Raw genomic sequence first — 14,856 nt, forward strand, 5'->3', positions numbered from 1 at the left:
GCAAAGGAAGTTTTCTGCACTAAATTTCAGAAAGTAATATCCTTATCCATTAAAGAATAAAATTTGGGGTTTAGACTTTTTTTTTTTAGGGGGCAGGTTAGTTTTAGTATTTTTTGCAAAAGAGCTATAATCAGGGCATTTTGTTAGATTAGGGTTTTTTAGAATAGGGTTTTTTTTTTTTAGCAAAAGAGCGGGCATGGTTGGTGATTGGTGATACGTACTGCTGCTGAAATCCTCTTAAATGACAATTCATTGTAGCTCCAAAATGGTACTTATGCAAAATGGTTTAAAACAGAGTTCAGTGTTTATGGGGATTTATCATTTTTGGAGAATGAAAAATATCAGCATGTAATATGCGAGTTTGTTAAAATACGATTCTTTGTAATACACACAAATATTCATCAAAAACAATCTGATATAAAAACTTTATTTTGCATTTTGTATGGGCAGGATATCAGTGATCCAATAGTGAAGCAGGGAGCATATTGTTACTCTTTGATCTGAAAAACAAGAAGAAGAAAAAATTAATCATAATCATCCAAGGTATATACAACATAGATTGCATTTGAATAACAATATAATATACAATAACAATAGAATATACAATAACAATAAGTGCATATAGCCGAATCTGTTGGAGCTCTACAAACAAATAATAACAATAATAATAGTAATAAACAACAAGCTTTTTTTTCTCTACTTAAAGTGAGTTAAAGTGACTCAAAGTACAAGCCTCAGCTTTTATCTGATAATCGGAAGCTGAAACGGTAATTCAGTTATGTGCACAATTTAAGTGAAAAGACTTGTCAGTAAGCAATTATTATTATTATACATGTCCATAAAGTTTAATATATTACTGTTAAAAAATGAATTCCTTATTGACAGTACATTCATTTAAGATGCTAATCAACAGTATCTATTCACTAGTAAACAGCCATACAATATTTATTAGGCAGTCACAGATATAGTGTATTTAATTTAGAATGAAAGGAAATGTTAAGCGAGTAAATAGTATTTTTTAATGTTCCAGGACTAAGCATTGAGCACATTTCTCACATACTTAATTCAGCAAGTCCTATTATCAGCTGACAGAATGCTGTAACCAAGTGCACACCGGCTATTACTGAGGGTTCCAGCTGGGATTAGAAGCCTTTAAACTTCATTCAGAAAGTAGAGGAACAAATGTGTACAGAATTGTACAGCAACAGAGAAGCTTACACACTGCAGCAGAGGACCGGAGGAAGGGCATTCATAAGCAGTTACCATACGGGAGAAAAGAGAGGAAGACAGAGAGCTGTATGGGCCATTCTACTGTAATAAGCATATTATCCATTTCATTATTAAATAAATGCTCAATTGTGTGAATAATGTGTGTAAATCCTTAAACACAGTTATAGTTGTGCTCCAAATGTGCTTCCGCTGCGTTTATGAGCAGGACAAGGTCTGTGATTGGTAGCTACATGTAGGTTACTACTGACTGGCTCACTTGCCATGTCCTGCTCAGAAGCAGAAACGCATTGCCACTCCGGAGAGGGACTTCAACTATGTGTTTATTACTGCGCTTAATCTTTGCAAAGTTGTTAAACATACAAACATGCAATTTAAGACGTACACAAGCAGACTTAAAATATACTTTGGAATTACAAACATACACCTGGGACTAGATCCGATGGAAGTGACTGAACTGAGCCTTAATTAAACATTTTTTATATCAGCTCCATTTAAAGGGATAGGGAAGTCAAAATTAAAACTTGTATGATTCTGATAGAGCACATGATTTTTACACTTAAAGGGACAGACACTTAAAGGGACAGTAAACCTAAAAAATAATGTTATATAATTCTGCACATAGTGCAGAATTATATAACATTATATTAGCGCAAACATTATAAAACATAATTTCCCCTTTGAATTTTTTAAAAAAAACTGCTGTTTTACAGACCCGCTCTCTGTGATCTTCTGAGCGGGTCTGTTTTTTTCAAACAGCGCATCGGGCCAGCTGTATAGTCACAGCCCGGCCCGACCACGCCATAACACTAAGTGCAGCTGGCTCCTGCTGTCTGACAGAGCAGGAGCGAGCTGCACTTAGTGTTATGGCGCAGTCGGGCCGGGCTATGACTATACAGCTGGCCCGATGCGCTGAGTGAATATAACAGACCCGCTCAGAAGATCACAGAGAGCGGGTCTGTAAAACAGCAGTTTTTTTAAAAAAATTCAAAGGGGAAATTATGTTTTATAATGTTTGCGCTAATATAATGTTATATAATTCTGCACTATGTGCAGAATTATATAACATTATTTTTAAGGTTTACTGACACTTTAAATTCACTTCTATGTTTAAATTTATTTTGTGCTATTTCGGAATCTGTTGACAAAATAATAAGTACATATCTAACACTACTGAGAGCTAGTTGGTGATTGATGTCTATACACATTTGTCTTATGTCAATGCTTCACCATATGTGTTCAGCTAGCTCCCAGTAGTGCATTGCTGCTCTGGAGCGGAGTTTAACTTTGTGTTTAAAATATTTGCAGGGTTTAAACACAGTTATATACAAGCAATAGTGCAATAATAAAATGCTCTTACATATTAGAGTATTTTCTTTTTGCATTTTTATATTATTGTAAGTGGCTGGATCATACTTCCATCTCTAGTATTTAGTGGCAGCATAATATGCACAGATCACTGAATAATGGAGCCACTTGAATGTTGGTGACTGACGTTAGTCTCAATAAAACTGCTACTTATATAACTTAGGCACCAGAGCTATGGCTTAGTTGAGGTTAGGGTTAAATGTGACGATAAGAGTTCAGGTCAGCAATTATAGGGTACTGAGGAGGAAGGAAATAGCGGTAAGGATTATCTGCATTAGGGGAGAGATTGTGCTACTGTGGTTAGGGTTAACAAGAGGTGGGTGGCAGGTCAGGACAGTTAAATGCTTTGGGGAAGGTTACAATATTTTGTAGTGGTGATGGGGTATTGTAATATGGTAGAGGTTAGGATTAGAGTATTTTGCAGAGGGGATTTAGACTTAGGTTATTTTGCAGTAGGGGGTTGGTGAGAGCACTTAGAGTATTTTGCAGTGGGAGAGGTTATATTTAGTTGTTTTGGTTAGGATTTAACTTTGTTAGGAGATGATCTCAATGCAAAAGGATAATTTTATTTTGATCCTCTGCATTGTTTTATGTACCTAAAATCGGTTGTATGGAAGCTAAATAAACCACACAACTGCTTTTATGACTAATTAGGTTAGAAGGGCCAGCAGCATCAATGTGGAATGTTACACCTAATAGGATACGGTCGATACTAAGTCATATCGGCTCCCTCAAAAACAAACAATAGCCATCACAACTGGAAGCCGCCACACTGATAGATTGAACCCTCAGTGTTTGAGCAATTTAAGTATTATAGTTTGCAACCTGCTATTGATAGGGACATTTCAGCAACACTGTCAAACTGCTGCTATCAGTAGTGGGCCACATACTATCTAGCCCTTAGTTTATTAGATCACTAAACCAATACAGTTAAACAGGTGGTGCAGAGTATTGGAAAATAAAATACATTACAAAGACATCTGATAAATGAGTACTTCTATCCTCTTCAGTATGCTGGACTCCATAGCCCAGGTGACCTTTTTATGTACTTTTACAATATAAATGGAAGCTTTAGCGGTTTGTTTAAAGGACCAATAAATACAGTAAAATTGCATAATCAATAAATGCGTAGTAAAAAGACAAGTTACAAGGACTGAAAGCTGAGTGCTGTGCTCACTATTGTGTTTCTAAGTAAAAAGACAATGCATTTGCTCATATTCTGAGTTCCAAATGAGCAGTAGATTTTTTTTCTGATCAATTTGAAATTTTCTTACATTTGCCGACTACCTGTATCATGTGACAGACCTTGGCTCTTGCACATGCTCAGTAGGAGCTGGTGCCTCAGAAAATGCGCATTTAAAAAGGATGTGCAAATAGAAAGTTTTTGAAAACTGTGTGCTCTATCTGAATCATGAAAGAAATAGGTTGACTTTAATCTCCCTTTAAATCTCTGATGCTGGCACCTTTGCACAGTGCTTGTTTCAGAGCATATGCAGCTGTTAATTGGTGGCTACACACTATTCTTGCTTGATTGACAGCCAAGTGAATGTACAAGGTGCTACTCTCACATTTAAAGAAAATGTATTTTTTTAAAACAGCACATATAATACAAAGTTGCTTTATGGAAACTGGTCCTAGTTTTAATATAAATGTTTTTTTTTCCAAATTAAAAGCAAGAAGGTTCAAGATTTGATTTTGTTGTTATACAGGCCAAATATTCAAACTGAAAAAAAAAAAAAGATAAACACGGAAAGAACAACTGATAACTTTACAATGGGCACATTTACTAAGGGGAACGATTGTTCATTAAAAAAATTCAATTAAGTTATACTTAAAAGGACATGAAACCCATTTTTTTTTTTTACGATTCAAATAGAGCATGTGATTTTAAACAACTTTTCAATTTACTTCTGTTATCAAATGTGCTGCATTCTGGGAGATACTTAAAAATATCTGGTGAACCAGTGAAAAGAGGCATTTGTATACAGCAACCAATCAGCAGTTAGCTCCCAGTAGTGCATTGCTGCACCTAAACGTTCTTAGCTATTCTTTTCAATTAAGGATACCAAGAGATTTAAGTAAATTAGACAATAGAAGTAAAATTAGAAAGTTGTTTATAATCCCATGGTCTGTCTGAATCATGAAAGAAACATGTTAGGTTTCATATTGCTTTAATCGAAATCATTCCAATATGTATTATTATAATAATAACTATATAATATATATTATATTATATATATATATATATATATATATATATATATATATATATTATTTAAAAAGGGCTTTTACTTATTATTATTTTTTTTACTTATTTGTGAAGTCCCCATAACTTATTGTCACTACCCTACAGGGGGGCTGTGGTCTCTACAGGAAGGCAAAGGAGCAGCTTTGTCTTTGTAATGTTGCTAGGACACACCTCATGCGAAGTAGAGGACTTTTGCTGCAAAAATAATATGACAGTAGAACTTGATTTCTGTAATCATAGCTCCTTTAATTAGCTGCAGGCTGTGGCTAGTCTGAGAATTTCTAAGTGCTAATTTAGCAAGAAAACAAGTACGTTGTTTCGGTTATTTAACACAATCTTTTTATTTTTATGTTTACTTTTACATATTTTTTTACAATAGGAGTGCTGTTTCATATCCCTTTAAAAGGACATTAAAAAAGCTAAATTCTAAACTATTTTCAACTAAATTTGGTTATTTTAAAACTGACTTTTTATCAACTTAAATTTTAGTTAGCATTGTGAAGGAAACAGGATGGTCTGCATGAAACTATTATGAGGCATATTTAAATTACACATTTTTTTAAATCAAGTTTAAATCGAGTAAAACAATCATTAAAGCAGACTCTGTAGGAGTACAGCAGGGCTAATATACGCTTGCAGACATTTATACGCTATTTAAATGCACGGAGACGCTACCTGGCTTTTGTATTATATCTCCATTCATTTAATATTTAGCTGAAAAGATTAAAATGGATATTACAAAAATTAAATGAAAATGAATAACCAATAACAAAAAAGAAATACCAGACAATAACTCATAGCACTATATAACACAAACTGAGTAGCATATGCAAATACACAATTGAATTAACAGGATTTTGTCCCCTACATATTTCATCTGTCAGAAGGCTTTATTGTGCTTTGTTCCAAAGAGCAAGAAAGATGTCCAATGTACATCAAGCTTTGGGACATCTTGTTCTTTTTAAAATGGTTTTCTAGCCAATCTTTCCTTTTGGCAGCCACCCTTGTTTCAATCTCCTGAGTGTACAAACTCAATTGTGTCTTAGGTGCAGTAACCACTTTATTTTCATTTTTGTTTACAGAATCCATCTAGACCTATAGTACTTTGAATCTAAAATCAAAACACACAAACTGTACCATGATGAATATTATACATTTCTCCTCAAAAGAATTCCTATTTTTAGTATTCTGGCTGATTGCATGTGCTGACTGATTAATGCATGAGCTTGTATCTCCTAATTAAACTTAACACAAAAAAATAAGGTTGAAATATATGTAATAAATGAATAAGTAGGATTAAATGCACCTAGTATCGGCAATGGAATTATGCTAAAGAAGCAGCTTATGTATAAAGCTCCATCTTTAAGCATTCAAATAGTGTAAGATGGGCGAGTTACATGAAAGCTAGTCTGTCACACTAAACTGTTTGGAATTATAATGTAGAGGCTTCTAAATGAAAAAAGGATGAGGTAGGTAGGAAATAAAAAAAAAAGTGTGATGCAGGAATCCAGACATGGACCCGTTGCTCAGTGTGCCTAGAGGGATATGGCTGCACCTCACTGACGAGGCCCACAATAGGCCGAAACGTACGTCTGAAGTTTTGCTGTTTCTCTCGTTCAGAGAGGGATTGCCTGGTATTTCGGGGCTGGACTGTACTGTCAAGTCAGGATCAGACTGATATGCTTCAGGAAAGTTCTTCTCTGTGAAAGGCACACGTTGAGCAAAAAGAGGCTGCTTCTTGGTTGGTAACTAGCCACAGAACAAGCTATTATGCTATTGTTCGTTTCCAGGTAGAGCGTGTCTCTCTCTTTATTTATTTAATAAAAAAAAAGAAACTGATCTTAAAAAAAGAAAAGTATATATTTTCTGCAAACTATATATGAAATATCTATTACTTATATGTTAAAGGGATATTCCAGTCAAAACTGAATTGCACATAGATGAACTACATCTTTGGACAGAAACATATTTGCAATATACATGTGTTAGCAAATATGGTTCTAGCAAAAGTTCTCTCTATTTTTTAGTGTTACAATTTTTCTGTGCATGTGAAGCATTTTAAATGCTGCAGCTGCTCCAATCTCCAGTGGGGCTTGTATCTTGTTAGCAATTTACAAATTAAGTAATTACTAGATGATACAAGCACTTTAGGCTGTCTGAACAATTTCTGTATTTAAAATGCAGATGTACGGAGCATACTTAAATACACTCTTGATAGGCAATAACTTTTATTACAAGTATATTGCAAAAATGATTCTATTCAAAAGTGGAATGTCCCTTTAAAGCGACAGTTATGCCAAAATTAGAGGGACATAAATACCAAATTTTTTCTTTCTTGTTTCAGATAGAACATACAATTTTAAACAACTTTCCAGTGAACTTCTTTTATTACATTTGCTTTGGTTCCTTTTTATCCTTTGTTGAAAAGAGGGAAGGTAAGTTCGGGAGTGTACACGTGCCTGCAGCATAATAAGGCAACAGTTTTGAAACAATGCTATACATTAGAAAGAGCACTAGATAGCAACACTATTTCTTGCACATTACCTATCCCGATATCTCTTCAACAAAGAATAACATAAGAACAAAGCAGATTTGATAATAAAAGTAAATTGGAAACTTTTTTAAATTGCATTCTCTATCGGAAAAAACGTTCATGATTCAGATAGAGCATGCAATTTTAAACAACATTCCAATTTACTTATATTATCAAATTTTGGTATAATTTGTTGAAGACTACAACTAAATAGGCACCTGTTAGCAGCTTAGGAGCACGCATGTGTTTATAGCAGTCTATGGTAGCAGTGATTGTAACTATGTATAACATTGCTAGAAACAATGTTGCAAACACTATTGCCAGATGGCTTAAAGGGACATTATACACTAGATTTTTTAATTGCATAAATGTAGCCTATACAGCTTCTTTTTTTTAAAAAAATGTATAGTTGTGTTTATTGTTAAATAACATTGTGCTGGTTTTCAGGCTCCCAACCAAGCCTCAAAGTTTTAGAAGTATACTGGTGTCTACCTACTCCTGCTTGTTTAAAGGGTCTTTTTATATGCAGAGGAACTGGTGGGGGGGGGGGGGGGGTGTGTTTTCCAGCTAACCTTTTCAACAGTGCTAAACTGGGAGCTTCTAAGTAGGTTTTTAAACGGTTTTATACTGGATTTTTAGATCAGTATTTGTGCATATTCTTCTTTATAGTAGTGTCTATTACATGCAGCTAAATGAACGTTGGTGTATACTGTCCCTTTAAGGCACATGCACGCTCCTGAGCTCACCTAGGATTACTCTTTAACAAAGGATACGAAGGGTAAAACTGATAATTGATTAGTGCATGACATTTGAAACAACTTTTTAATGTAGTTCAATCAATTTAAAAGTTTAATGTTATTGACTTTACTGTACCTTTATAATGCAAACAATGTGTTGTATGCAAGCAACTGTGCAATAATAAAATACTCTATGGCCAGATTACAAGTGGAGCACTAAATATCGCTTGCATGTGCGATAATGTGCCCTGGTATTATAAGATAATCGCAATGTGAACGCAAGCTCATGTTTGCATTGCTAGGAAGCATTGCGCTCACGAGAGCATGCTCCTATAGGCTCCAATGGGAGCCTCGTTCTGATGTATATATTTATGTGTTATTATGTGTATATACAAATATTAACACATATACTTTATAGTCCGCGCCATCAAATTCCAAAAATCAGTCCATATTAAAAAATGCAAAAAGTTTTGGGCGCGATCAAATATAATGCGCCGCCCGTAATTTCACCTTGCACATTGGGGTATTACATATACTGTGCCGTTAGATGCTAAACTGGTAAGACAAACTTGCGATCTTCTGAAATAAGCGCAAATACACATTTTAGTCGTCGCAAGTAACTGACGCCAGTATTTTGTCCACGGAAAGTGTCAATAAAGAGTAGTTTTACGCAAATTAGGCTAACACTCGTAAAAATGAATTGCGATTTCAAATATAAATGCGACACATAATTACGCTATTCAAAATTCATATATAAACCCATGCGCACACGCCATTTTCTTCAGTGTGTTTAGATGGTTTGTTGAGCTACAGCACACTACACTGGAGTGTAGGATTAGTGAGAGTAGAGAGAAAGGCGCAAACAGAGGAGTTAGCTATGTCGCATTGTTGTTTGATTAAGCTTGTACACTTACACATAATTTTTACATATTGCACACATTTTGCATACATACATATACAAATACACCACACTTTTTTTTCTAACACCTCACACATTTTATTTGAATTTTACAGTGTGATAGGCTGAGTGTTTGGTTGTGATTGTGTGTGATTGAACTGGGAGTGAGTGTGAGTGTGTGTAGTGTGAGGATGGCAGGGAGAGGTAGGGCGGAGGGGAGAGGAGTGGCAGGGAGAGGAGTATTGTAGAGGACAGGAGGAGTAGTGAGGTCCCCGTCAGGGAGTAAGTGGAGTGGGGAGAGGGAGAGCTAGAAGGGATGATGGGAGGGGAGATGCCCGAGAGCCCCAGAGACCAGGCACATCTAGGAGAGGGACAGAGGGTGCACATGTGGACAGAAGGGGGGAGGAGGGAGAGGATAGGGAGGAACCCACACCAGGGACATCAGAGGGAGCAAGCCAGGTGTCCATGGAGGATGAGAGGCTGAGATGTCCCAACTTCTCATTCGATGAAAATGTTGCCCTAGTCCAGGCCATCATGGACAATTACAGTGCCCTCTTCGGGCAGGAGAAGGGCAAAGACAGTGCCAAAAGGCGAAAAACTGCATGGTTGGCGATAGAGGATGCCGTCAACAGTGTGGCCCCGCAGAGGAGGACTGTCGAGGGCCTTATAAAGCGGTGGAATGACTGCAAGAGGCGGATCAAAGAAAAGATGGGGCAGGAAGCTATGCACCAGAGGAGAACAGGCGGTGGTCCATCCATGGACATAGAGTATAACACCTGGCAGGAGATGATACGCAGGTCCCTGAGTATCACAGCAGTCCATGGACTTCCAGGGGCTCGTGACTCAGGGGCTGCAACCACAGCACATCATGCTGGTGAGTAACATCCCACACATCAGTATTATATGTATTTGAGATATAACATCCTTTAATATCACATATTCATGTACACAATGAGGAGCATGGTATTTGGCCTACTAACAAAAACATCTACAATTATATTTGACATTAATGCTACTTAACACAATGCAATTCATGATATGAGGTGGAATAGTGCAATACTAACATGTCTCAGAGTAACACAGGCCACAAGCCACATGTAGAGTTTTCAATAAATGGACACTATAGACATAACAATACTTTTAGCTCAATAAAGCAGGTTCTGTGCCTACATCAGGCTAAAGTAAATTGTGTGACCATAGTGTCACTTAAAGAACACATTTTTTCCATCATTGACATGTACACATAACTATTGTATGAAACACATACCTGTATACTGCGCATATTAAAATCCCTCATAGCACAAATCACAATGTGCACATGCATGTTATAGAGTTTGACATGAGAATCAGTATAGGCCCTAGCATGTATCAATGTACATTGTATGCCCACATGGACATATATCTGACTGAACTAATCCCTCTTATCATTTGACTCCTCCACAGAACCTCCAGTCACGAGGATACAAACAGGCATGCCGCCACCACCACCACCACCACCACCAGTCACAGGCATGCCGCCACCACCACCACCACCAGTCTTCAGGCAACCACATGAACAGTATGCTACCAGGCATGAGCATGGGTGGATTGCTTCAGTTGAGGACCCAGGAGTGATGCCACCACCATTGCTATATGACGCCTGGCAAGATTCCTGGCCAGAGGAATATTCTTCTTTTGGCTTTGAGGGGGAGCCAAGACAGACACAAAGGGTCCAGGTATTTGGCCCCCCCCCCCCCCCCCCCCACACACACACACACAATTTCAGGGCAGTCATGGCTTTTACCCACAGACTATGTCACAAGAAGTGCCAACTGGACAGGCTGAGTGGTCACACACTGGTCATCAGTGGGACTATCAATCAACCCTGAGAGCTCCACCATCCTCATCACTTGGGCGAGTTCCACCATCCTCATCACTTGGGCGAGCTCCACCATCTGCAAATGAAAATATAGATGAAAGTACTCAAGCACCAGCAGATGCAGCTGAACCTGCCCCACCAGAAACAGCAGATGCAGCTGAACCTGCCCCACCAGAAACAGCAGATGCAGCTGAACCTGCCCCACCAGAAACAGCAGATGCAGCTGAACCTGCACCTCAAGCAACTAGAAGCCCTGCTGCTCAAGAGCCTGTGGATGCATTGTATTCTCCCCTGGGTGAGGAATACATTGCACTCCAGAGGAGGCTCATAACAAGCTCCGAGAGCAGACAAAGAGGCCAAGAGAGGTTCCACAGGAGCCAAGAGAGGTTACACAAATGTAGCATAGAGCTGCAGAGGGACATGGCAGCATCATTAAGTGGAAGTGTTCAAAACCAGTCACAGATGATGCAAATTCTGTCTGATATACAGATGCAGATGGAGAATAGATGGCGAGAACAAAATCAACTCTTGGGTGTGTTGGTTGAGCACTTTACACACCAGCAGGACACTGCCTCCAGCCTATCATCTGTGGCCAGCACACCAGCAGAAACATCAGAATTTTTTCAAACTAGGAGAACAAGGAAATCCACTACAGCCACCTCAGCTCCCTCATCTAAGAAGCCAAAAAAGAAATAAATATTCTTATAGTTCACCATAAATCTTGTCCTCTGTTACTTACCATATAATTGTCATCCACATCCATGTGAGGTGTGTTTTAGTACACTAATATTGTTAAAACATATAAGACCTGTGTGGAAATGGCAAAAAAAGGTAATATTATCCTGTTTATGACATTCTTGTACTATAACTCACATCCACAATAGTTGTTTATGAAGGGTACATATAGTAATATTCACTTCTAAGATGTAAATCAATGTATCTCACATCCAATATAAATTGACACATTGGTATATATAGTAGTGATGTTACTGATAGGGTGGGCATTATCAGGTGTTTTAAGTCTGCAGGTGAGAGGTTGTGGTGTCTGTGATTGGTTTGACACAATTGCAAAGAGGCGGCCTTCAAGAAGGTCTTAGAAATTATCATATGAACCATCCTAGGTTTTGCTTTCAACTAAGAATACGAAAAGAACAAAGCAAGTGTAATAATTAAATCTGAAAGTATTTTGAAATAACATGCCCTATTTAAAAGAAGAAGGTTTTCTTTGGACTTGACTGTCCTTTTATATATTTTGGCATCAATGCCAAGCTGTGTTAGCATTAGAATAAATGACACTCCAGTGGGTTCTAAAGAGATGAAGGTAATACAATTGAAAGTAAATAAGCAAGTATATGTCCACAATGTGATAAAGTACCTACAAGCTCAATCCATTTGATTATGTTGTGGCTTCAAACTATTTCAAATACACAAATAAACCTTAAAAAAGCAATATAATAGGATACTGTCCCTTTAACCTTGAGATGCTGCTTAAATATATGTGTTTGTTAAGGCTTCCAGGGAGTTAAGTTGCTTTTTTAGTCAGTGCAAGGGTTGCTGCGCCTGCAATATGTGGCGAGATGAGAATGGAGTAGATTTTCTGAATTCTGTGCGCATAAGTCCTTACGCTGTATATTGTATACCAAATTGCGCGGCTGTTCTATGTTAGTCTATGGCTAAAATAAATACGTCCGAAGGCTGAAATATACGCGCGTAACTTGTATGCTACGCCGTATATGTAATACCAAAATCGCATAAAATCTGGCGGCGGAGGATTTTGCGGGCAACGCTGCATATGTAATGAAGGCCTTTATTTCCAAAATTTTAAAAACACAGTGTCATAAAAAAAAAAATTTGTCAAAGTTTAAGGCGTAAATCCTAGTCAGAGCAGTTTGCCAAACATGTTTCGGGTCTTCTCTAGCCCTTGATCACTGGCATACACATATTAACACATAAATATATATGTATATAATCATATACATATATATTTTTACATTGCGTTCTATGGGAACACACAGTTCCCATAGACCGCAATACAAAAGCACTTTTCAGTGCCGTTTTTTTTTTCTAACACCCCACTTCCACCAACTTTAAATCAAAACTGTGCAATAATTTAGCGCTCCACATGTAATCTAGCCCTAAGTGATTAACCGATTGAAGTTGTTAAACACATACTTAAAGGGAAACTGTATCCATTAGCATTTATAATATATATCAGTGGCGTATTTAGGTTTTGTGCTGCCCTAGGCACTCAAAATTCTGCTGCCCGACCCCCCCCCTCCCTCCAGGTTTTAGGCCTTTTTTAAACCATAATATTTTTTGGTCAGGGGGTAACTTTTTTTTTATTATTATGTCTTTTTAAGTAGATATTCACCAGGGCTTGCATTCACTCTGGTTGGTGGGTTGCTTTAAACCTAAATGCATTTGCAGGGAGGGACACATTATAGATAGATAGATAGATAGATAGATAGATAGAAGACAGTCAGCAATAAGTAACCATGTGAAATTAAAATACAAAATCCCTAGCAATTGCATGGCTTTAGGCAAAATTACAGTGTGGGGCCCCTACGTAGAACTAAAATATTAAAACAAATAAAAAAAAAAAATATTAAAAAAATATACAATGCACTAAGCCACACAAACAGATATACATATACACATATGCATAAACACACATATGCATAAACACACAGATACATACATACACAGGTACACACACAGGCAGGTACATGCAAACACACACACAGGAGTACACAGTCACACACACACACACACACACACACACAGGTACACTACACACACACACGCATACATACAAACACACATACATACATAGATACTGTTAGAACCCACCCTAATGGCTGTCCTCTATATGCCCCCACCAACCTCAGATCTAAACCTATTGCACTGCAGCTCCTGTCCTGAATCATTAGTGTCCAGTTTTTATATTTTACTGACAGCAAGTTATAATACCTGATTTATTTTTAATATAAAAATACATATTATCAGCCCATAAAATTCTCCACATCACAGCCTGTCTCCCTTTCCTTCCTATTTCTTTGCGTTATTATCAGTATGGTCTGCATATATTACATGCCTCCCAACATTTAAAAATTTCAGAGGGACACCGTCAAGCACACACACACACACATATATATATATATATATATATATATATACATATATATATATACATATATATATATATATATATATATATACAGGGAGTGCAGAATTATTAGGCAAGTTGTATTTTTGAGGATTAATTTTATTATTGAACAACAACCATGTTCTCAATGAACCCAAAAAACTCATTAATATCAAAGCTGAATAGTTTTGGAAGTAGTTTTTAGTTATAGCTATTTCAGGGGGATATCTGTGTGTGCAGGTGACTATTACTGTGCATAATTATTAGACAACTTAACAAAAAACAAATATATACCCATTTCAATTATTTATTTTTACCAGTGAAACCAATATAACATCTCAACATTCACAAATATACATTTCTGACATTCAAAAACAAAACAAAAACAAATCAGTGACCAATATAGCCACCTTTCTTTGCAAGGACACTCAAAAGCCTGCCATCCATGGAATCTGTCAGTGTTGTGATCTGTTCACCATCAACATTGCGTGCAGCAGCAACCACAGCCTCCCAGACACTGTTCAGAGAGGTGTACTGTTTTCCCTCCTTGTAAATCTCACATTTGATGATGGACCACAGGTTCTCAATGGGGTTCAGATCAGGTGAACAAGGAGGCCATGTCATTAGATTTTCTTCTTTTATACCCTTTCTTGCCAGCCACGCTGTGGAGTACTTGGACGCGTGTGATGGAGCATTGTCCTGCATGAAAATCATGTTTTTTCTTGAAGGATGCAGACTTCTTCCTGTACCACTGCTTGAAGAAGGTGTCTTCCAGAAACTGGCAGTAGGACTTGGAGTTGAGCTTGACTCCATCCTCAACCCAAAAAGGCCCCACAAGCTCA

General features: G+C 37.3%; 1 protein-coding gene across 2 annotated transcripts in view; it reads right to left on the reverse strand.

Annotated features, from left to right (window-relative positions):
* Nucleotides 1-411: 411 nt before the first annotated feature.
* ERICH1 (glutamate rich 1) overlaps nucleotides 412-14,856 on the reverse strand; it is a 245,819-nt gene continuing 231,374 nt past the window's right edge. For both annotated transcript variants that reach the window (XM_053710357.1, XM_053710358.1), the window contains one exon: nucleotides 412-500. In XM_053710357.1, the coding sequence (XP_053566332.1) occupies nucleotides 427-500 (74 nt within the window). In that variant the 3' untranslated portion in view covers nucleotides 412-426. The remainder of the gene's footprint in view (nucleotides 501-14,856) is intronic.

Source organism: Bombina bombina, chromosome 4, assembly GCF_027579735.1.
Source record: "Bombina bombina isolate aBomBom1 chromosome 4, aBomBom1.pri, whole genome shotgun sequence".
Taxonomy (NCBI): domain Eukaryota; kingdom Metazoa; phylum Chordata; class Amphibia; order Anura; family Bombinatoridae; genus Bombina; species Bombina bombina.